Below are 25,563 nucleotides of genomic sequence, written 5' to 3' on the forward strand. Positions count from 1 at the left end.
CCTCTCCCTCTCCATACCCATTCATAAGCCGACCCCCTTCTCTGGTGCTTCCCTTTTTTACTAAAAAATTCAGCTTATGAACCAGTATATACGGTAATACTCTGTGAAGTCTAGTAAGATTACCCAACTTTTCTTAAAGGATGTTCAAACAAACTTTTTCTATCTAATAAATAGTACCATAAGCAACTTTACCATACCAAATAGTACCATAAAGCAGTTTACCAGCTGGTTTTGAATTTGGTTCTTTAAAAACGAATACATTTTATTTGTGAAATGAAATGATTTGGTTTTGAGCCATTCTAAAATAAAGTCTTACACATTCATTAGACTTTCACTGTATAAAAATGTACAGTGGTTTTATTGACATGTACATTCCATTATGTTTACAGCTGCAAGATATGAGGCACACTCAGTATTGCACTTCATTAAAATTTCAGGCTCAAACATAACCCAGAAGTTTAATTGAAACTGCTGTTGTAACTTAGTAATTCTTATACAGGACAAACATTGATATTCTTTATATACAGCGTGATACTTGTTACATTTATGCCTTCCTAACACAATTTTTTTTTTTAACAGTCTAGGAAATAAACGAGAATACTCCTCTTTCCCACCCCCACCCATGATGCAGTTACAATTGTACAGGATTACAAAAAGTCAGTATACAATAATCCATTTTTTCTTTCTTCGTCTGAAAACCAGCATCATTCATAGTCCACAGACACAGAGATCCTTTAATAGCAATTAGTTATTTGTAAATGTCCAATGCTTCATAGCCGATGACTGTAATGGCCACATGCAAACATCTCACAATTTTTGATGTCTTAATTCAAAAAATGTCAATTTCTCACAGCATGGTACATGGTATTTGGCATCCTTCTTGCACTGTAAATTGTTCCTTTTACCTGGGTTATGAAATGGTCCCATCCTCATCCTGACTGGACTTTATATTCTGTTTAGGACACTTGTGGGATGAGGACAACTGTTTTGCTCTGGTAAAAAAATTACTAGTCTAAAAAGTGTGTGCATTTCTGCAAACCCCACATCCCAGAGCAAATTCCTCACCAGTGGGTGGATGGACAACATGAAGTGGACACTCTGTTCCTTCAAGTTGTTTGCCTTTCGGACCTGCAATCAGTGTAAAGGGAAAAAGACATTTTCAAAACTTCCAAATCTTATGTAAATAAAACTGTACAAGTATTGAAAAACACAGTATTAAATAGAGAAATCTGTCTGAATTTATAGGACACCGATAAAAAAGATTTGGGAAAAATGCAGTTAGTATAGGAAAAAGTAGTTACGGGCCACTTTCACATGACCAGCTTCTATCAGGCATTTAAAAATTAGAACTTTTACAGGATGAAAAGTGAATAATTGTGAGCAGTTTGACTAAGCCTAACAAGAAGGGCCAGGACTGTTGGCTTCTACAAGATTTACAACTTCAGGTCAAGGATTAAACACAAATTTGAAGAAAAACCCCAGACTATTTGACTGCTATCTAGTCATAGTAAATCAAATTCATTATGGAAAATTTACAGTCAAAATTTTATTGAAAGAAAATTAAAATTTCTTTAAATGGATCTTCAATACAGTGAAAAAAGTTTCAGCCCAATGTGAAACAAGAACCTTTACATCTGAATAACATATACTTGTTAAATGAAATTTCAACTGAAGAACAATTTAGGAGTTAGGCCAACAATTACTTCCCTGGTGTATAAGTGAAACATTAAGCAATGTAGTAAAAGTATGTATTGCCCTTTCCCTTCAAGTTATCTAATACTATGTGAAAAGCTATAGGTAGCACATGAAACATAATATTAAAATTCACAATTCTGGTGAGACCATCAGATGCAGTGGCACACGATGATGCCAGGAACTAGGGGATCAGCACAGTTCAAAGTGCTTTCCTTTATAATTGCAGGATAAGTACTCAGCTCTGGCTACACCATTTCATGTTAGGAAGTTCATTTATTATCTCTCTTGGTCCATGTGGTAGCATGCAACTCCAGTAGTGCGTGGAGGCAATTTGCTGAAGAAAGGAAGTTTCAAAGTATCTAAAGATGTGTTGATTTTACTGTGATAATAGCATTGCCCATTTTGGAAACCAATACTTCCCGAAAGAAATGAATCACAGAACAAAATAATCCATACTATGAAGATTATCTAAACTGTTGAATTTAAGACATCACATGATTAATTTTGCTATATTTCTAAAAATTAGCAAGATCAATTGTAATAGAATAACTGGCTGATTAAATAATTTTCTGGTAATTTAGATTGTTAAAACTGTTCTGTAAAAAACATTACCTGCAGGACAATGTGGAAGTTCTTCTTTAGTGATGCTTGTCATTCTTTGGAAATCATCATGGCAAGCATTGCAGAAATGTGTTGTCCCAAAGCAGAAAAACACAGCTACTGAGCAGCAGTACCGACATTTGTACTCCAAGAAATCTGTACCATGTTTGGGACACATCTGCATAGAAAGAAAACAAAAAAGTGCTGTTAACATTAGAAACCGAACTGTAACATGTAAGCAACATATTTACATATTTGAAACATCTGTCAAAAATTAAACAAATATGTATATTTTACTACAAATAAACCTAATTGCTGTACAGCTCAGATAACTATTTAAAACTCTTTAAAAGAAAACAAAACTAGTCTGCTTACCTGTGCCCTTGAAACATCAGAGCATGCACCACAAATAAGCTCTCTTGGATCATAATCATCTCCTTGTCCAGCCTCAGCATCACAACGAGCTTCACCACCAAAATATGCCTAAATGTGACACACAAATGACTGAAGATTAAAACTGAAGAGATTGGGGACAAACAGTTTATATTCCTGTTACCAAATTCATATGCATGGAGAAGATGATAAAGGCTCTTCTACAATCTCTTTATTAGGTTCTATAAGGTTAAACCTTTTAAAAAAAATAATCCCTTTTCCGCTATGACCCTCAAAATGGCCAAAAATTATCCAGCAATCCAACATATCCCACATACATGTCTTTAATATGTGCAAAAGATTGCAGGGTTTGGATCACGGGATGATTTTTGGGCCATTCTATGAGTGCATATCAAGAAGGTGGAGGCAGGGTGGTGCTGCTGAGTGATGCTAGAGTTGAAGGGAAGCTTCTCCCTCCCTTCTACTTTACCACCTGCCAGCAAGGTACTCAGATCCAGGGGAGGGGAAAATCCTGCCCCAACGGGCTATGAAGCTGGCTTGAAGTGCCACTCCCTCTGCCTTGGCCCTTAGAACCAAGTCCTAAATGGGCAAGGTAGCAGAAAAACTGCTCTCCAATTGGGTGGAGAGCAACAGGATGGGCAAAGACAGCAGAAGTGAGGAGTACGAAATGAGCTGCACCTTCCTTCTCATGCTCAGGCTCCTGCTGGCCAAGGCATTTTGCTGCTCTCAGTTTTTGGTTTTATGGCACAAAGGCACACCAGGCAGCCATAAAACACACACTAAGCAGGGCTGCCTACTCTGTGGAATTTCCTTATATACTTAAGTGTTTTCAGACACTGCTATTGATTGGTGGGTGGGAACCCCCATCTTATTAGCTGCCCTTTCCCAACCTCCAGGGGAAAGACAGCTAATCAGAGCTACTGGATATACTAAATTATAGCTCGCTTAAGTAAAACAGCAGCTGCTTCCTGCTATCTCTGCACTGCCTGAAATGCACCCTCTTTCTGCCTAGGGGGATGTGGGTGGACTGTCAGTGATATTTTCTCCTCCCTGAAAAAAAAGTCTGGAAATGAGTCTCCAGGCCACTATCCAGGAAGGAAAACCCTTTTGGAACCCCAACCCTGCAGACCAGAGAGAGGAGACTTCTAAACGGTGTGCTCAGGTGTTAAACGTTAGACGTGAGTGAGGGTTCAGGAATTAAATAAAATCACAGGTGTCAGTAGCCTGAGGATAACTAAATGACAGATTGGGGGTGAATACTAACATAGTGGAGTGGAGTCAATACAGAATAATACAGAGGGGATGCATATGTGGGAGAGAGTACAGAATGAAATACGAGGGTGTACAGCATGCTGGAAAGAAAACATGATATGTAATGAGAGCAGAAGGTGTGACAGAGGGAGAGGCAGAAGAAGAAAATACCTTTATTGGGAGGGGAGACAAAAACTCAATTGGTTGAGAGTTGCAATAGGGGAGTGAGCATTGATTAATTGTGGGAGGTGGGAACAGAATTGAACAGGGTGGATGACAAGGGGAGTTTTCTAACAAAATAGGATGCCCACATTCTTCTGAGATGGCACCATCCTCTGTTCAGCTAAGGTATCTGATTTCTGAACCATTCTCTCTCTCTACTGTAGGTTTCACAGGGCTAGGGCTGTGTCTTTTTCTATGTTCTTTTTTTAGTGCTTTTGGATTTTACAGTGCAGCTTTTCTAGTTTTCATACTGTATAAACAAATAAGAGATGTTTTGGCAACATTACCTCAATTTAATCTGAGAAAGTGCTAGTAGTCATACCTTTTTGCATTTGTAGCAAACATAATAAGCATATCTGTTCATGGCATAGCTAGCTGGGTCATTATAAAATCTAACGCCAGGTGTTGTGATGGCCTCACTCTTGTGCAATCCTTCATACTCCAACCTCATTAGAGCTTTCCTCCTCACGTCTTCATAGAGTTCTTTGATTGGATCAAGCAAGTCCTTTAATACCGTATGATTAATTTTGTTCTAAAATAAAGAACAACTGATAAGAAACTTGGAATATTGTAATACTTTCATTATAACAATCTTAGTATTTATTTGTATCATGGTAGTGCCAAAAGGCTCCATTGTGCTGGATGCTGAACAATCATAGAAAAGAATATAGAATATATATTTTAAGGAGCGGTAGCTACACTAGATGCTTATTCTTTTCAGCTACTGCACTCATGGCAAACAGGAATACCCTTTTACCTCAAAATTTTGAAACTCAGATCCATAAGCTCGAGGGCTGGTCTAGCTTACACTGGGCTGTAGCAGCCATGAGGGGGCTAAAAAACACAGCAGAGGATCAGGGTTGCATAGGAGAACCCCAGTCACACCATTTCTTTGTCCATGCTCCCTTTTCCCTTCTTCATCAGCAACAAGAAGGGTATGTGACATAAGAATCCCTATTTTGGATCCATGCCACTGGAAGATCACCCCCTACACAAGCTCCTATCATGACTGCAAATATAGAAGTCCAGCGCAGTGGAGTTGCTAAAGGCCAATAAATTCAATGTACTTATATTCTAATATGCCCTCTTTTCTGGCAGCTTCATAGAGGTGACTGAGTCTTATGCAAACGTGCAATTCATTACCAACCTTCTGTGGTATTGAAAGACAGGTTAAAAAGGCATCTTGCTAATGTTGGAGCTACCCAGTCCTGCTGCTTGAGATAATTTAGGCTAAACTGAGGGAAGCGTGGAGTGTAGAGACTAGGGCCTGGTCCCCACTAAGTCCCCACTTCGGACTAAGGTACGCAAATTCAGCTAGTACCTTAGTCCGAACTTACCGCAGGTCCAGACGTGGCACGGAGGCTCCCCCGTCGATGCCGTGTACTCCTCTCGCCGAGCTGGAGTACCGGCGTCGACGGTGAGCACTTCCGGGATCGATCCCAGAACATCGATTGCCTGCCGCCGGACCCTCCGGTAAGTGAAGATGTACCCTTAAAAGTCTTCACTTATTTTGTTATGGCTACATTGCATCCAACTCTTGGATTATTACAGATTGATAGATCTAAGTATATAAAAATAATTAAAAAAGGACTTCTGCATTATTTTCATTTTTTATGAGAAACCATGTTTCTAGGCACAGTGGGCAAGAAAATTAAAAAAAAAAAAAAAAAAAGGACCCTCCCATACCCACAATTTACGGTTCTTTCCTTTCAGCTATGTTGGAAAGTATGGATTATTCATCTTGTAGTAACTTGAGTTCCTTGAGATGTGTAGTGCAGGGGATCTCCAGTTGTGCACGTGCTCTAGGCAGAGCAGAGATTTTTCCCTAGCAATGTTTGTCTGGTCTACGCATGTACCCCTGCTCTCCTCGTTCTCATACTCTGCAGAGTAGCTAAAGGGACTGCTGGACCACCACCATTTTAGTTTCTTCTCTACTGCCAATTCCCAGTAGGGGGAAATCAGGCAGAGGGTAAGGAGGGTGAATAGTGCACTACACACCGGGACAACGCACCGCGAAGAACTCAAGTTACTAGAAAGTGACAATTCGAGTCATTGTCCCTATGTGTAATGCACTTCAGATGATTCAGAAGCAATATCTCTATTGAGGAGGTGGGTGTCTGGAGTCCTACGACACAATGATTGCAGAAATGCCCTGCCCAAAGAGGCATCGGAGGCAGCTGCTTGCACCCGTTCAGTGTCTAGCCAAAGTGTGTACAGAGCTCCAAGTTGCTGCTTTGCAGATGTCAGATGCGGCACATCTGTAAGGAAAGCTACCGAACGCTGTCAGAGTTCTTGTCATGTGTGATCTTACACTTCCTTCAAGAGGAACGATGTTCAGTTCATAGCAGAGTAGGATGCACCCAGAGATCCATTTGGACAGCCTCGGGGGGAGAGATGGGGGGGAGGGGGAGAGGAGGGGAGAGAGAATGGCCTCATTTCATTTGTTCTGCAAATGATATAAAGAGTCTTGGAGACTTTTTAAATGATTTTGTCCTCTGTAGGTAAAAAGCAAGAACCCTACATACATCCATTGAGTGCCACATTTCTTCCATGCTAGAGTGAGGATTAGGGTAGAACACAGATAAGGGGATACTTTGGTTGATAAGAAAGTCAGACACCAACTTCAGGACAAGTTTTGGATGTAGTCTCATGCATCCCTTTTTCTTGTGGAAAACCGTATAAGGATGATCAGCCATGAGTGTCCCTAGCTCTCTAACTCTTTTGGCCAACATGACAGCAGTCAAGAACACTAGTTTCATAGACACGTAGCAGAGAGCAGCATACCACAGGCTCAGACAGTGAGTTTATCAGCATTGATAAAGCCAGGTTCAAGTCTTAGGCTCATACAGGTTTTGCCACTGGAGGGAACACTGTAATCAGACCCTTTAGGAAACAGGATGTGACTTGGTAAGAAAATACAGAGTAGGTATCTGGCAGATGAAATATGTTGGTGACTGGCAGGCGAATCCTGAGAGAAATAAGAGACACTTGTGTGGATTTTAAGGATAAGAGCTATGTCCAGCACATCTGGAATCTTTGCCTATAAAGGGGAAATTCCTTGTTCTTTGCATCAAAACAAAAACCTGTTCCACTTAGCCTCATACCATTTCCCAGTAGAATCCTTTCTACAGCTGTCAGGATGGCCTGGACATCAGCTGAGCAGACCTATTCTAATTCTGACATCCATCTAAACAGTAAGCCCTATCGTGAAGTATGGCTGGGCTGGAGTGTTAAGTCCTTCCCTTAGCCAGCATTAAGAGGTGTCACATCAGAGTGATAGATACAGACAATTGCAATAGAATGGGGTACCAGACCTGGCAGGCTCAACCTGGTGCTATAAGAATGTTTTATGCCATGTCCTGTCTGATTTTCCTTAATACCCATGGTAATAAGGGAACTGGGGGGGGAGGGGAGAGGAAGGTAAAACTCAGGACAGCATAGTGTGGAGGTCATCCTCCTCAGGAATTGGTGCCGTTCCTACTCATGTTGTGTGGAGAAATGTATGCTTAGAGAGTCCACACCAGGGTGTTTTGGATTCTTGGCAAATGGACTGCAGTCAGGGTAATTTGCATGGAAATGCACCAGTTCCGGAGGGTGACGGCCTCCACGCAAAGCTATGAGGAGTGTGCTCCTTCCTGCTTGCTGATGGAACAGACCGCCATCATGTTGTTTGATAACACCTGGATCGACTGGAATTGCTCAAAGGACAGCCTGCCTGCTCTCAGTTCAAACACTTTGATGAGAGCACAGACTCCTGAGGAAACTGTGTCCTTTGAGCAACCTATCATGCCATGTGTGCCCCCCAACCTAAAATGGATGTGTCTGTGGTTATAGTAATTGTTGGAAGTGAGGAATTGAGTGGTGCCCCCCATACATACCTTTCTATCCTACCACCAAAGAAAGGAAGTTAAAACCCTTCAACGAACCACAACTAAAAAGTCTAGACTGCTTTACTGGGGCACACAGTCTGTAAACAGGCATGCTGACGTCTGAGATGAAGCCTTTCAACCAGGTTCACACAGGTACTTGCAGCCATATAGCCCAATAGTGCCATAAGGCAGGAACATAAGGAGGTCCTGGGGCTCATCTGGATGTGCTGTACTAGTCTGATGATGGAGAGAGGAAGCGATTGTCTGGTAAGTATGCCCTGAACATCACGGTGCCCAGCCTTGCCCTGAAACTCTGTTGACTGAGTGGTTTCCAGGATGAACTTCTCCAAGTTCACATTGAGATCTAGCCTCTCACACAGGTCTAGATGGATGACAGTTGCTTTTTGTGACTGTCCCTTTAAGAGCAATTTGTCTAAGTATGGGTATACCATCCCCCTTGACAGTGAAGGTGAGTATGTGCTGACTGGACATTAACCTCAGGAATCTCCTTTATGCCAAATACATATCCATATGAAATAGTCGTCTTTGAGATTCAGGGCCAGGAACCCATTTCCTGGATTTAGAAAAGGAATAATTGGATCAACATTCTGAACTTTAGGCAGTGGATGAACTTGTTTCCTAAAATCCAGAATGGGTCTCCATATGAGAGTCACTCCTCAAACTACAGGTGATAGAATTAGTACCTCTAACAGCAAGGGGAAAAGGGGTTTAACTCGAGGTACTTCCTCATCCTGCAGAAGAATGCTCTCATGATAGGGGTCCCTGAATGAGGACTGGAGGGGCAATTGGGGAAGAAAACTGGATGATGTACCCTGAAGAGATGACCTCTAGTACCCATCTATTGGTCATAATTTCTGCCCAGGTAAACAGGCAGTGGGAAAGTCGGTCTCCAAAGGGATCTTTGGAGATCTGGTCTAGATCCAGTTAGTGAGTGTGCAGCTCTCAAAGGTCCCATCAAAACATTGGTTTTAAAGATGGCAATGGTTGGGAGGTGGATGGTTGTCCCTGGGCACCCTTTCTAGGAGTCCCTTTGGTACTTGCATTGTGATCCTTGTTGGTGGTGATCGAAAGCAGGTGGGGCTGGTCTCTGTCTAAATGGGCTTAATGGATTTTCTTTTAATTTGTAAGTGTAAATATCCAGTGATTGATGTATGGTTTGGGAGTCTTTCAATGAGTGGAGAGACAACTGTTTTTGTGCTAAATCGTTTGTTGCAGTTGAATGGCAGGTCTTCCACAGTTTATACCTCCTTGGGAATCCCTGAGGAGGAGAGTCACGATGAATGCCTCATTATCACTGCTGTCACCACAGACCTTGCCACAGTATGAAACACGTCTAAGGCTGTCTGGAGTCCAGTCTAGTCACCAGCTTTCCCCTGTCAATCAGGGCCTGGAACTGGGCTCCGTTGTCATGAGGTATCTTATTGGTGAAGTCTGCTAATTTGTTACACATGGAGAAATCATATGTTTGGCTATCAACGCCTGGCAGTCAGACTCAAAACTGTGTCTATTATACTCAATGTTCACTGATACTACCAACAAGTGGGTGAGAGAATAGATACACTGCTCTACAGCCAAAATCCTTCTGAAATAAATGTAGTCAAACTTTACTAATTCTGGGTCACTGAGAACGAAATTGATGCTTAAAATTGTTGATTGGCTCTAGTTTTCAAGATATGCTCTTGGGTCAGTATATACAACCCTTGACTTGGGAATGGCGGAGGATAAGTGAGTTATAAAGGGAAGGGATCTCAATTTAAACCAGAAATGACTAAGATATATCTTTGACTGGATCTATGAATAAATCTATGACTGGGTTTGGACAGTACTTGCTTTTTAGGCAAAACAATGAATGATGCAATCTGAAGCTGGTATTGCGTCATACATGATATGAATTGCATCATGTTATTCCTAGAAGTCATGGATGATGCAATCATAACGAAGCTTACATCACTCTGCTGAACAAATTGCCCTATATCAGCTCTAGAAATCATACAGTGTCGTGCTCTCTTATTTGTCAGTGTTTGATTTTGCAAAGGGACACATTTCTGTTTAGCCAAAGTGAGCCGAGATGCCTCATACTTGTGTGAACAGTGCAGATAACTTCTGCTATGTTTGTGGTGAAGTGACTTTTGCATCACAAAAGCGCAGTATAACCACTATGGTTAAGAAAGCCTATCATCTTTATTTTGGCTGCAAAACTGGAGATCAGGACAAGAGGTGGGCCCCACACATATGCTGCAACACTTGTGCAATAAATCTTGCCAGTGGTTGAACAGGAAAAGGAAATCTATGCCTGTTGCAGTGCCAATGATTTGGAGAGAGCCAACAGATCATACCAGCAATTGTTACTTCTGCACGGTGCCTCCAGTTGGGAAAGGTGTGTCAAAGAAGAAAAAGTGGACTGTGCATTATCCAAACATTCCATCAGCTATACGCCCAGTACCCCACGGAGAAGGACTGCCGGTTCCTGATGCACCAGAATCTTTCTCACTTGAGTCAGACGAGGAAGAGGATGAAACTTCTGGTCCTGAACCATCAATGTCACAGGACCCACATTTTCTCCCATCCTCCTCCTCTGAACCACACCTCATAACACAAGGTGAACTGAATGACCTTGTCAGGGATTTGGAACTACCCAAGAGTAAGGAAGAGCTGTTGGGCTCCAGACTACATCAGTGGAATCTCCTGGCAGGTGATGTTAGGGTTTCCATGTTCCGTGACCGTCAAAAGGATCTTGTCCCATTCTTCTTCATGGAAGGTGATCTTGTAGCCTGCAACAACATCGATGGTGTGATGGCAGCCCTCAACAGCGTTCACAATCCAGATGAGTGGAGACTTCATTGATTCATCGAAGACGAGTCTTAAAGCTGTTTTACTGCATAATGGCAATGTTTTGCCATCAATTCCAGGTCATGCAGTCCATATGAAGGAAACCTATGACAACATGAAACAACTTTTGAGGTGCATAAACTATGACCAACATCAGTGGCAGCTTTGTGGCGATTTGAAGGTTGTTGCTCTCTTGCTTGGTCTGCAGACTAGATACACAAAGTACTGCTGTTTTCTCTGTGAATGGGATAGTCGTGCAAGAGATTCCCACTACATCAAGAAAGATTGGCCACTCTGACAGTCATTGGAGCCTGGGAGGAAAAGTGTTCAGCATCCACCACTTGTTGAATCAAGGAAGCTTTTGTTACCACCCTTACACATCAAGCTGGGTCTGATGAAGAACTTTGTCAAGGCCATTGACAAAAACACAAGCAGCTTTCAAGTACCTCCGTGGAAAATTTCCAAGGTTAAGATAAAGGAAGGTGTCTTTGTTGATCCTCAGATTCGTGAACTTCTTTGAGATGATGCATTTGACCATGCACTGCGTGGCAAGGAAAAGACGGCATGGAAAGCCTTCCAGTTAGTGGCAATAAATTTTCTTGGAAACAACAAGGCAGACAACTACAGGTTGTTGGTGGAAAACCTCCTCAAGGCATACAAAAGCCTTGGTTGCAACATGTCACTAAAGATACATTTTTTGCACACTCATCTAGATTTTTTTCCACCGAACTGCGGAGCAGTGAGCGACGAGCACGGCGAGCGATTTCACCAGGACATTGCAACAATGGAGAAACGCTATCAGGGCAAATGGAGCCCATCAATGCTTGCAGACTATTGCTGGACAGCTCCATTTAATGAATACAAGAGACAAGCCAAGAAGCGCCGAGTAGACACTGAATAGGACTAAACTATGTACATAATAGTTTTTTGCCTTTTGTTTCATAATAACCCTTTTGCTGATTTTTAAAGTGTTACATAAACAGGACAGGTGAAATATTATCATGTAAAGCAACCATAAACACATGAAAAGACCTAGGTTTACAATTTATGATTAAAACTCTACTATCTACACAATATACATAGACATAAAATGTAAAAACTTAAATATCTTAGAAACAGTAGCCAATCAGTTGTTTTAATTGTCATATTTGAATTCAGCACATCAAAATACATAATAAATAGCACATTTTATCTCTGAAGCAGACGACTTCTCAAAAATTGTAGACCAGTGTAATCTGTCCCTTTTGCAGGTATGAAAAACCTCTTTTTTAGCCTGTTCCAATGCTGGTGGAATTTGTGGCAGGCATCTGCCAAAGTGTCTTGGTGGGTTTGAGGATGGCTTTGTTAATTAGAAGCCCAACTCTACTCAGTTCTGAACTGTGTGGGATGTCTAGCACTCTGTGCGGGGCTTCCTGGACCTCTTCCGGGGGATCTGTAGTGACTCTTTCACCCTCTTAAGTAAATCCTGGAAGGCCTCAGGATTATCAGAGTGTGATGGGGAAACTGGAACCACTGCCTCATCTGGAGAAGAGGACAAGGTCACGGACGTGGTACCCTCCTGTTCCCCATGCTGCTGTTGTTGCACATCTTGAGGAGACAGAATATGATCTTTGTCTTCTCCAAGAACCCTAGATCTCCTTGAGTCTCCTATCTGACAACATTGGTATGTTGGGTGGTAGTCTTCTGGACCATCTGGGCCTCAATACTGCCACTCATACCCCTTCAGTGTAGAGCTCTATGGTGCTGGGTAAGTACAGGGAGGATATTCTCTCAAATGGGAGTAGTGTGATACCCTGGAGACTCCTGACATTCTATTTGGGCTCAATCTCGCAAGGAACCCCTTGGGGCATAGCCCAGGGTTGGGAGTCTCCCACAATCCTCTTCCAACTCTGAGGATTTGGGTCCTGGATCCATATGGAGTGCCCTCAATACAGGAGATGATGGTGACCTGCCTCTACTCGTTGCTGGTACTGCCAACAGTCTGGCTCAACCCCTACTTGAAGACTGGGATGGCGGAATACCAGTAGGAAATCGGTACAACCTGATGAAGTCCTGGTACTGGATCTGGAAAGTAATGGTGACTCCAGTTCTGGGAGCACCATAAGAGCATTTGGTGCCAAGAATCAAGACAGAGCAGACAGTGTCATTTCTGTAACTCAAGCTATTAAAGCAGAGGGTGCCAGATCTGGCAATACAAATGTGGTAGATTTTGGTGCCGAGGGACCAGTCTTGGTACCAAATGGTGGTGCAGTCTTGCCCTTTGAAGAAGTCCCAGTCCAGTCCTTCCTGATACTGGATGGTCCCATTACAGAGCACGAAGCCTCTGATGGTTGGTATAGGATGGGGGAACTTCTGCCTCTTTTTAAAGGGCTTCGACAGGGATCCTTCCCACTTGTCCTTATGAGATGACTCCCTTCCCCTGTCTGCTCTGGCTCTGCTCTACTGAGTCTCTTATAGCTGAAGGGTTGCCAGAGGTCTTGGAACTGGCTGGGACAGTAGAGGAGGGACTAGCTAGTTTTATTTTCTTCAGGCTAATGTACAGCAGGGTCTTGCCAGTCTCAGGTTGTTCCCACCTTTATGGACTCCTCCATGAGGGAATTTTGGGGTTGGAACTTCCTCAACTGCTTGATCCTATTTGGGAACAACCTGCAGATACTGCACCTGGAAGGATGCACGTTTCCCCCAGGCAGTACAGACAGAGGTTGTGGTACTCTGTGCCCTAGAAGGGTTTGTGGCACTTGATGCAACTTTTAAAGGCTAGGGATCCTTGGCACACTCCCCAAACTGTTGGAGAACTGGGACTGGGAGGGGGAAAGAGGGGAGTGTTGAGAAATCTCTGCCCATCCCAGATGGAGGGTTCCAAGAATTAAGGAATCAACCCCCTAAAAACTATACTATATTTCAACTTTTTACAAAGAGAAGCTGAAGAAGTTAGAACAAATACTGAAGCACTGTTCTAGACCATGAACAGCAAGAGTGAACTAAACTGGTGGTGATCCAATATGCCCTATTTATTCCTTTGATGCCGAGCATAAGGAGATGTAGGGTGCATACTTGAGGGACACTGCTCGGGAAAAATCTCTGCTCCTGGGTGCATGTGCAACCTGAAAGGCAATATATAGCGGGACAAGCACTCGAAGAAGAATTGAGGGCTTGTCTACACAGGCGCTTAGTTCATGGCTAGCTAGGATGTGAGCATACAACTCCCTAGCCTGCTGTGCACTAAAACCGGCCATGTGGGCCCTGCTGCTGCGAACTAAAAATTCCATAATGTGTTTTGACATACAGCTGTTTGAAATGGAAGTATGTCAAAGCACAGTACAGAACTTCTAGTGTACAGCCGTAGGATCTACACAGTCACTTAGCGTGTGACAAGCTAGTGCACTGTAGATTTACAGCCTGGCTTGCTGCATACTAAGTCTCTGCATAGACAAGCTCTGGGAATGAAAATGAACAATATCTAATGTCCATCATAAGTAACATTAAAGTAAGCACTTGTGTTTACTATATGTAGCACAGAGTATCTACATCATCCTTACCTTGCAAATAGGACAAGACATAAACCCAAAAGTTATCCTGGGCCCAAGCCATCTATTTTCTAGTACTCGACGACAGCACTGCAAGTGGAATACATGACTGCAGTCCAACTTTAAGAAAAAAGGAAGATGTATGAGTAACTACTGTACTGTAAATTCACAAGTTGCAATAGCTACTGTAATGAGACACCATTATATTTGAGTTTTTGATTTTAACTAACACTAGGTGTCAAATTGCAAATTCACTTAAAATCTTATCAGAAAAGCCTTTCCAACCATGAAAAGAAAGAATATTAATGGCCTTTAAAATCAGTTACAAAACTGAAACTTTTGCATAACACTAACCACTGGACATATGAAATCATCAAAAGTGACCAAGTTAGCATACTAACTACAGTAAAATCTTCAGACATACAACGTACACCCTCTACAAGGTCTATGCATATGCCCTTTTTTGGAATATGTAACAATTTTCTTGTATAAGAAATGGGCACAATTTTAATATGATCTGTCCCTTGCATACAAAGAGTGGTACATAAGGAAGAAAAGGGTGGTGATTTAAAACACTTTAAAAAATACTTCTAAGTGAGGTGGATTTTCAGTTACAAACACAATGTTCAAAATAGAGGAAATGTACACACCAAAATGATCCTATTTGCATTCTCAACCAATTGAGAGAGCAGTAGTGTTAGGCACACAATGTGATCCTCTGCACACTGACATTACGTACTCTTTGAAGCTTTTAAAAATGCATCCTTTCAAAGGAAATTGTAAACTCTTAAAAATTTAACAATGTTGTATAGAATTCATTTATTAAATAACAAAGGCAAACCTGGATAGCTGGTGCTGCTGAAAGTGCTTCAGTAAAACAAATCATGCACATGTCATCAGCATCTTGTTTAAGAGCTGTGGCGTTCTTATCACAACCATGCAGGCACGGCAAACAGTGCTCTTCATTCTTAACACCTCCACATGGGTGACCACAAGGATGAGTCTTGCTACAAGCTATCTTAGCATACTCCTATTAAAAAGGAATTCTTAAATTAAAATTTTTTCTAATCAAAGAATCATTTTGTACACTGCAATATATTTATTCTGTTGCTTCTTGAAGTAGTCTTTCTACCTGCAATGAAAACTCAGGTCAGGGAGCAGTGACAATAATTGTCTAAGTATAATACAGACATCAGTATAGTTAGGAATACATCGAGCTCTAGGACTTTGAAGCAAAACAGATGTTTAAATTTGCTTTTGCTATGTGACACCTGAATAGCAGAACCCTAATGAAACTTTATTTAAAGAAAAATTACTTTTGATCACACACTTTACAGAACCTTAAACTATTTTTCTCTATTCTTCCTGTGTACATATTTTGTGCATTTGTTAGCAGTTTTTATATGGTTAGATTCATGGCTTACCCTGTGTAATCAGTCACTTTCCAGTTCACAGTAACAAAGGTGAGAAGAAACATTTAAAAAATAAGAAAAATGGGAACAGAAGGCCATACAAATTGGCAGGAAGAGTAAGTAAGTATTATTCACAATTCAAAATTATTTGGATGACAGGGCCTTTAGCTTTTATCTTTTACTGCTGGTTGTAGACTCAACTATATACTAATATTTCATCTTCACGAGATAAAGTGAGGTTTGTATACATACCTGGCAATCTGCATCAGAACAGACACTGCCTACTGCTGATAACTCTGTTCCACTCCTACAACCACAGAAACGACATGCTTCAGAGCTGCTGGTGGTTGGTTTGCCTAAGCCCACAAAACAAACAAAAAATCAGAATTTACCAAAATGAAGTGATTATCAACCAACATACTAATAGTAGCCTTAACTATCCCAAGAAATGAGCAGGAAAAATGTAATTACTAAGGAAATTCAATGAATCTAGACTAAACTGCCTCATGCATGGGCTAGAAGAACTCTGTGCTCATGGGATTTTCACAAGTAACCATAGAATCACACATCTCTAAAGACCACTAAACACAACACAAGGATATGAGAAATACTGCAAATTTTTGGCAGAAATACATTATTATTATAATGTGATAACACTTAAAAAAAGTGTGCCAGCCACCTTATGTACATGTAAAAAAGATGGTTTCTTGTCTTGAAGACCTTACAATTTAAGACAAATTACAGCCAAAGTGGAGAGAGAAAGGCTTTGTTTTTTTTTTTTTTTAAATTACCTTACGCTGAACACTTTATTTACTTGATCTCATACCTAGCTAGAACTGCCTTGATTACAAAAATTATTAATCCTAGCTTGATTCACCCTTATTTGGAATTTCAACTCATTTATTTTCTCTCTTACATTACTAGGTGTTTTGTATTCTTATGAAATGACATATCAAGATATTTCCCCTTCAAAAGGGGAGTTTGTCAAGTATTTGTCATGTCAGTTACATGAGAAAGAAAGCAGGAAATCTTCCAAGTCCTGCTTAATTTATAAATGTTTGAATTCCCAAAGCTTCAGCTAGCGTATGGGGAACTACATTTTACAAGCAATATCAGTTTCATCTTTAAAGACCACTAAACACAATGAAAGGAACAGCATCCCTTGAGGAGGGACAGGGGAAATGGAACAACATGAAATATATATTTTTCTTTGTTTTACTAAATCTAATGAAAGATAAAGTACTTCTGATTCTTGGGACCCCCCCCTATAATCCCATGCTATCAAAGTTAAAATTCAGCTGTTCAGCGCATCACTCAAGGGTAAGATAATAAAGCATCTTTCCTATTAATTTGTGACCATAAAAGGAGTATTTGCAAGCAGGCAGGTACACAGCTGGCTTTTCTTATTATATAGATGCTGCACAGAGGCCAACGCATCTGAACATTCTGATCACTGTGAAAAGGATTGTAATTAAGGGCTATGGGATAGCTATATTTTTACCACCCAAATGCTCTGTAAATGTAACACAATACTTGGAATGTAATGACTATCCAAATGCCAAGCTGAACACTGTCCACAGCTCAGCATTGTTGTGGTCTTTTCTTTCTAGTAGTAGTCATCACGATACTATGTCTATGGGTAATTTAGAAGTGTTTATATTTTAGGGCAGTGGAAAAAGTTTGTTTTTGGAGAAATTAGCATTAACATTGTTCAAGGGTACTGAAACTATTATTTAAATATATTTTTCTAATTACCCAACTCAATTTTGTTAATGATAGATTAGGTTCTTTTCTATATGGTGTGCCCACCTTCCTCAAAAGAAAGTAAAAGCATTTTATAAATCATTCAAATGTACGTACAGGTGACAATTATTTATGGGGTACTGCTCTCAATTTGTAGTACTCCCTTTGATGAAAGTGGGAGTTGCATGAGTGGATAAAGAGTGGTAATATCAACTCAAGAATCCCCCATTTAAAAAATTCTAGCATTTCAAAGAGCTAAATATCCAATTATTATTATTATTGTTGTTTACTTTACTGTAGCACCTAGGAGTCCTAATCTTGATCCCATTGTGTCAGGCTCTGTACATAAACAGAACAAAAACATAGTACCTGCCCCAGAGAGCTTACAATATTTTTAAACTCAAGCATCCACTTGGTGTTGCAAAGCACCACCATCATGCTACCACCAAGGCAATATATAATTTGCCAGGATTCAGTGCTTTGTTTTAAATAATAGAACTAATAAAGCATTAATGTAAAGATTCAGAGAGTAACATTTCCAGAAACTGATCTTTTGGAGAAGCTTAAGAAAAAGTAATCAGGATGAGTAAGGAACAAGAAATATCTGATTTTTACCTGTTTGTTCTCTAAACTCCACCATAGCCTTCATAGTTTTAGAGTCTGCTAGTGCCATGAGCCAGAAAAGTTTGGTCCTACCACAGCCTTCATGAAGATCAACTTTGATAGCTTCTTCCTCTTCTTTAAATACCTATCAGTTTAACCATATGGGTATTAAATAGTACTCTTACAAAAAGCTGAGTCAGTAAGCAATAATAAAAAACTTTAATTTTGGTATCACCTGTAAGTTTACATTTTTTGTTGCAATTCTCATGGGTGTTATGGAGTCTGTATTGCAAGTTTTAAAAATATGACTTTTATACATTCTGTAATTTGTGTGCATGCAAGGAGTGGGATGATATGATGATTTGTAACACACTGAGGGGTAAAAGCTACAAATTAAAACCTGGATTGGCCAAAGAGTCAACAAAGAAAACAAGAACACTGAAAAGCAATGCAGCTATGCTAAGAACCAGAATGATGTGAAGACTCCCAGTGAAAGCTTTCCACTTCAGGAGGCCTTAAATTACCCTACAACCTCTTGTGCAAAGTAAAATTGTTTACATCTAAAAAATCAGCGTAGGTTTATAAAAGGTAGGCTCTGGTATGGCAACAAATAGGTTGAAAACTGTTCTGTCTTAAGGTTTCTTATAATGCCCATCACTGTAGTAACTAAACACTTCCCAGGTACATTACAATTAGATAGCGAGACCCCAAAAGGACTTAATGCAGTTTTCTGCCTTTCCTGGTTAGGAAGGCTCTGCTTGAATTGATTTTACATATACTATCGTAACGAAAGTGAGAGAACCTTCCTGTGTGTATATACAAGATCTCTCACTATCACAGAATACATACTGTTCTTGTTTGCAACAGAAGCAGAAAAATGTTATTTTTGAGTACAGATTTTTTTTTTAACTTTTGCCTTTTTGTTAAATATAAGTATTCCCATGATGTTTGCCCTGTTCACCATGATCATCTGTGACCTACTAAAAATTGGCCATGACAAATTATTATTTGTTAAAACTGACTATGACAGTGATGTAAAGTAAATATTTCAAAATAATCCCTGCCTTAAGAGTCTCCAGTCTAGAACAAAAGTAAACCGTAGGCAATGATTTAAAAATATTTTGTTTTCCAGTTGTGGGGGCTCATGGAAGAAAAAGCAAAATTTCCAAATCCAGGTGGTCCAAAGTTAGGTTCTTAAATCCATAGTTATGTAAATAAATTAAAGTGAGAAACTCTACTTCCATTTGACTTCAGTGGGACTCTAAAGATTAGGACACTTTTACTGGTGCCAAAACAAGAGTTTAGGTACCAAATTCTAGGTCTGAAAATGCTGGAATATGTCTTAGAGAGGGATATTCAGGAGGAAAGGGTGATGACGACTGGGAGGCTGTTCCTTTCATGGTAGGAGGCACAAAAGACAAGAGTGGGTGAATGAAAAATGAGGTGTTGAGGCTGCCATCATAAGTAGAGAGAAGGGGGAAGAGGTGGAACACGAAAGATCTTAGATCCACAATATAGAGGCCAGAGTGTAGTTCTGCAGGGTTTGAAGATGAGAATTAGAAATTTAAACATGAATGTAGATGTAATATGGTCTGACTGGCAGGCATTTTGGACAAATTGGAAGAGAAGCAATATGGCACCAAGGAGGCCAGAGAGGTGGTGATTACAATCGCCATGGAAGGAGCTGACATGGGTATATTGGTATAGAAAGTAGGAATAATTTTTGAAATGAAGAAAGATATGGCATGATTTATTGACATCATAGGTATATGAAGAGAAGGAAAAGGAATCAAAGGTGACACCAAGATTGCAAACATGAAAAACAGGAAGAAGGTGATGTCAACAGCAGTGGAGAAAGGAGAACAAAGGGAGGGCACAGAAAGAAAAAGAAGGAACTATATTTTGGCTAAGTGAAATGTGAACTGGCTAGGCAAGATAAGTCAGACAGATATACAAAAGATCAGGGGATACAATGAGAACAATTTTTTTTTTTTTTTAAGGTGGTCAGTGGTGCAGTATGAATATTACATCACACTTGTATCTGAAGAAAAGGCACTTGAAAGAAAGGGATGAGGGCAGGGGAAATGGTGCTCACAAATCAGGATGGGATGGAGAGATATGTGGTGAAGAATAGGTGAGTAGCCTTTGAGTGAGTGATTGGCGTAAAGGAAAAAAAGGAAATAGGGCCAGGGGCATGGATGTGAGGAATGGGGGAAGGCGGGGTGAAGGGAGCTATAACAAAGTCATGAAAAGTATGCAAAGCCCTAAACTGAGAGGGAACGGACTGAGGAGCAGAAAGGGTGTCAAAGAGGGCAAACAATTAATTGTGCTCATAGGCATGGACTCCATGCGAAAGGCAGGGCCGGCTCTAGCTTTTTTGCCGCCCCAAGCGGTGAAGAAAGGGAAAAACCCCGATTGAGCTGCCGCCAAAAAGGACGAGAGGGAGCGAAGGTCCCGCTGCCAAATTGCTGCCCCAACAATGGACGGAGTGCCACCCCCTTCTATTGGCCACCCCAGGCACCTGCTTTGCTGGTGCCTGGAGCTAGCCCCGGAGAAAGGAGAAGTAAACATAACATTTCTGAGGGAGTAATGGATAGATTTTTAGTTAAGGAAGTCTGAATGGTTTTTGGATTTTTCCAGAGAAATTCAATGAAGTTAGAATAGGAAAGAAGGAAACAGATGGGGATTATGAGCCAGGGTTGTGGGATTAGGAGCTGACATTACAGTCCTATTCATAACAATATTCTTTAAGGACAAGAAAATCAAGTAGAATCAAATGCAAAATTAAATACAAAGTTATCCATCCCTTTTAGAAAGCACAGAGAACAGTTTGTAGATCTATTACTCACTACCACTGTTTTCTAATCTGATTTATCAATAGAACAGCAACAAAAAAAAGCTACTGAAATGCACACTACTTGGTGTCAGAGTAGCAGCCGTGTTAGTCTGTATCTGCAAAAAGAACAGGAGTACTACTTGGTGTGTTACTCTACCTGTCTCTGATGAGTTTTCGTTCGTCGATGGAGATGAAGGAATCTGTCGCAGTCTGTACACAAATTCCCACAGACATTACATAAAATGATTGCAGCTGTTTCACCATCATCATGGTTATCGCACATTGGCTGAATAAAGAAGAAAAATAGTGGAATAATTCCCTATACATTAAACCTGCTTCCCTCAACTCCCCTCTCCCTGTGGGTGTCCCATAAAGGAAAGTAGGAAATTAAAACAGGACAATTTGAACTTGTTTTAGACTATAAATTGTCAACTTTGAAATGATCAATATCTAAACACAGTTATGCCTGTCAGAAATGTAAGAAATAAAAGTGCAGTAATGCATCCAATCCCAGATTTGCTTTGTTTAATGAAAATTAGCTCAAATTCATCACTAAAATGTCTGGGAATCTATTTTCAAAAAGAGTGAGACAAAGGTCTTGCTGTGCTAACTGACGTGTTACTCACATTTTGGGAGCATGCTACACTTGATAGAAAAAATTATGGAAACTGATGATGGGGAACCTACAAAGATGCATCAAAATGGCACAATATCTACCTTTAACTCCCCTGATAGGTTGCCTTTTCTGTCAAGATAAATAATCAAGGCGTAGGTTATTCCACAGTACAATGTAAACAAATTCCATGGTAACAAACCCTAAATTCCACTGTAACATTAATTTATTCTACTGCTATAAAACACTCTCCATTTCCATCTCTACTGCAACACAATCACATCCTCCTTCCAGCTAGGTATGCAAGGGAGTGGGAAACTGGAAGCAGACTTCAGCAGCTCTTCTCCCTGACTGCTGGACTAGTTCTTCATCTGCCTAGCTCACAAGCCTACTCTTCTGACTTCCCCTACTTCCTAGCTGCAAGATGGATTCCAGCTCTGACTCCCCACGCCCTGTTGTCTGTCTCCATTGAACAGTGCAAAGATCCAGCACTGTAATCCAATTAACTTTCCCCTGGGGAAAAACAGGGGAGAAGAGACAACTGCTGTCAGGTTCTGGAAAGGCAGAAAGCGATCCTTTTTTGTGTCCTTGAACAAATGTTTGTGCGGTGTCCACATTAACATTTACAAATATGTAACCACCATGCATTAAGTGATGACCAGTTAATCTCTCCTGCTGAAGCTGTTCCATTTTATATAATATACTTAAATAATCATTAGAACAAGGACTTGAACTTGGGTCTCCCACCTCCCGTGTGAGTGCCCTAATTACCAGGCAATAAGGTCATTCTCACACTCTCTCTGACTCCCAATAACTATTCAGGTATTTTATACAAAGTGGAACAGCTTCAACAGAAGATACTAAGAGACCCCACAGAATACACTGGGCTAAAAGTTATAAGGGGGAACACCATCACTTCTTCCTCCTTCTCTTTTGTGACTCTGGCCCTTTAAAATGCACAGAAATAAAAACATTTCAGGTTGAACAAAACATTCTGTTCAACCTGAAATGGACTTTTTGCCCACTTTTTTGATTGGCCAAACATTCTGAAAAAGTTCAGATGTGGCTCAAACCAGCAAACTGAAATATCATTCACTCAGCTCTAACAATACCTCATTATTATTACCAGAAAAGAGTAGGTCCAGGGTAGGTGTCTCCACCAACATCTTCTCCAGTGAAGACTGGTGCAAAAAAAAAAAATCATTTAACGTCTTCGCAATGTCCTTATCCTCCTTAATTGCTCCCTTTAATCATTGGTGGGCCAATCGAACCACCAGTTCTCTTGAAGTCTTTTCTATTTCTGATGTATTTAAAGAATGTATTTGTTTTTCATCTTTTGCTATTTGATCTTACATATTGGCTGTCATATTATGTGTTTCTTTTTCCTGGATATTCCATTGGGTTCCATTTTCTGAATATTGTCTGGCTAGTATAACCTCGTGAGGAAATCTGAGAATGTTTGTTCTACATATCATGTGCTATTGTAATCTTTGTCATTGTTACTGCTTGTTTGAAAAGTAAATTCAATACAATCCAAGTTTAAAAGAGAAAAAAATATCTTGAATTTGAAGTCTTACCATCTGTTTTTGCTGTCCATCCTTTCCCATCCATCTTCCAGAAGACAGTCTATCTACATGGTCCTGATCAAGCACACACAGGGATGCTAGGGCTAACCAGAGCTGTTGAAAGAGAGGGTTGTATTATAGAAATATTCCAAGTAGACACAAAAGACTAAAATAAAGATAATTCTCATGGTTAGGAATAAACACAATTTTCAACTGCCTTCTTTTCAGGTCAATCCACTTAGTATGGATTCTTCTACCACATCACATAAAGACAGTCAGGCACATGAATAAAAGTTACTGACTTTTGGGTGCAAATCTTGGGACTAACCCATCTCTCCTCAGTTTCCCCACCTTAAAATTATATTAACATATTAGTTAACTATACAACAGAGAGGCAGAGAAGGCAAATCAATCATAGTATGCTATAGAGAAACATGGTAGATCAAGCACAACCACTGCCAAACTGAACAAGCTTTGTCAATACACTTATGGAATAATACAGCAATAAATAGAGAATGTCAGTATACACTGATGATAAAGAATACCAATAGTAAAAACAAGCTAAAGTTACAGCAGGAAATCACAGAACAGCTGGGTGGTCTTTGTGAATTGTCCTAATCAAGAGAAACACCACTGGCGTTTTTTAGGACTGATTCAAGTTACTTCACACTTTAATATATCTAAGTGGCAGCCTCAAAAGTAAGTGAGGGCTTCAAACAGGCAGAACTCTCTGAGAACTCTGGGTCCTAACACTGTTTTCTTTGTTCACCTGAATCTTACACAAAATTACATGTAATAGGGACTGGAGATGGCAAATGTGGGATGATCTTTCATTTGGAGATAAAATGGCATCTTTCGGGCTGCTGGTGAATCACTTATCAAGATTCCTGGGAAACAGCACTGCCCTAATGAGGTACATTTTTTAATCCACTGAATTTTACTTTTGGAGCCAGGAACTATAACTTTGCTTTATCATCTTTCAATTTACGGATTTTATTGTGCCCTTGCCAGGAGACAAAATCTGGTGTTTGGAGCTACTCTAAGTCCTGACTGAAGTATGAAGGTGATGGCATTATCTCGTATCTTTTCCATGATAGGGGACTAGGACTCAGTGATTCTCAAAATGCAGAGAATAGATGAGGAAGGAGATGGAAAAGGGAATTAGCTTAACATTTTAATACAGACCTTGATGGCAAAATACCTGCAGCTGCTGGGGACCTCCCTCTTCACACAACAGTTCTATGAGAAATAAGAATTTCCTTCTTCTGGAAGAGGAGAAATGCCAGCCACTACAGCCAAAAATATTTGACTACGGCTCTGAGACCAATCCTCCACCGAGACCACTAAATCCTCAACTGTTTAGTCAAAAAGCATAAAATACTTTTGCCACATGAATTACAATGATGAAGTTACCTCAACCTTGAAAGGTGGGGCGGGAAGAAGTTTTAAAAGATGCCACTTAGCAGTACTTACTGCTTAATCTAACTTTTTTATTTTTAAGTGAGAGGAGCAATCCTGGAAGCCACAGGATGGGGCCAGGTTTCAACAAAAGATTTTAATTTCATTTTAAAAATAAATAAATAAATAAATAAAAGAGGACTATGGGAAGAAGAAAAGGCTCGGAAACATAGTATGTCCCAGGGTGAAATTAAAACACAGACTAAGTTTGGTTTAGCTCTTCCAGAGGCTTTTTGCTGCTGAGTAGTGCTCTTCACAGCCTAAAAATATAGAGATTCATGGCCTATGAATATTAGGAACCTGATATGAGCATAAAATAATAGTTTGGAATATTGAAAGCCCAAGGGACAGAGTAAATGAATTTCCTCTATCCATGGATGATTTAGTTGGGGATTGGTCCTGCTCTGAGCAGGGGGTTGGACTAGATGACCTCTTGAGGTCCTTTCCAACCCTGACATTCTATGATTCTAAGAGTAGCATTTTTTCTGCTGAAAGTCTCTCAAACCAAGCTTCAGAGATTAATTTAACTGAAGGCAACCATTTCTTGAAAGGAAAAATGAAAGGAAGAAGGTAACTCTTGTTCATTCTTAGAGTTGCTCCAAAAAAATTCTTCAATTTGACTGTGTTATATTTCTTTCATACAGAAGAAAATTGAAATATGTGGACTATCTTGATTCAGAATAAACAAGGATTACCTGAGAAGATATATGGAAAATCCTTTGAGGACTAAAATGTTGAATATTTTTACTACCAACAGTTTCACAAAATATTATTTTATGTAAATTATTTTAACATATCTGGTGTTGATAATAAAAGAAAATTATCTTTTAATTCTATATAAATATTTGGCATTGCATTTTACATATTAAACACTTTCTATGAAGTGTATTAAATACACCTATGTTCATTTACAGTTTTCAAAACAA

The 25,563-nt window shown here is 40.1% G+C and overlaps 1 protein-coding gene across 14 annotated transcripts in view; it reads right to left on the bottom strand.

Annotated features, from left to right (window-relative positions):
• Nucleotides 1–323: 323 nt before the first annotated feature.
• The window catches only part of MYCBP2 (MYC binding protein 2), a 399,116-nt gene continuing 373,876 nt past the window's right edge, over nt 324–25,563 (bottom strand). For all 14 annotated transcript variants that reach the window (XM_054011672.1, XM_054011602.1, XM_054011628.1 and 11 more), the window contains 10 exons: nt 23,192–23,293; nt 21,159–21,287; nt 18,178–18,310; nt 16,072–16,175; nt 15,249–15,437; nt 14,420–14,527; nt 4,484–4,693; nt 2,671–2,778; nt 2,308–2,473; nt 324–1,128 (listed from right to left, as the gene is read on the bottom strand). In XM_054011672.1, the coding sequence (XP_053867647.1) occupies nt 1,013–1,128; nt 2,308–2,473; nt 2,671–2,778; nt 4,484–4,693; nt 14,420–14,527; nt 15,249–15,437; nt 16,072–16,175; nt 18,178–18,310; nt 21,159–21,287; nt 23,192–23,293 (1,365 nt within the window). In that variant the 3' untranslated portion in view covers nt 324–1,012. The remainder of the gene's footprint in view (nt 1,129–2,307; nt 2,474–2,670; nt 2,779–4,483; nt 4,694–14,419; nt 14,528–15,248; nt 15,438–16,071; nt 16,176–18,177; nt 18,311–21,158; nt 21,288–23,191; nt 23,294–25,563) is intronic.

Source organism: Malaclemys terrapin, chromosome 1, assembly GCF_027887155.1.
Source record: "Malaclemys terrapin pileata isolate rMalTer1 chromosome 1, rMalTer1.hap1, whole genome shotgun sequence".
Lineage (NCBI taxonomy): Eukaryota > Metazoa > Chordata > Testudines > Emydidae > Malaclemys > Malaclemys terrapin.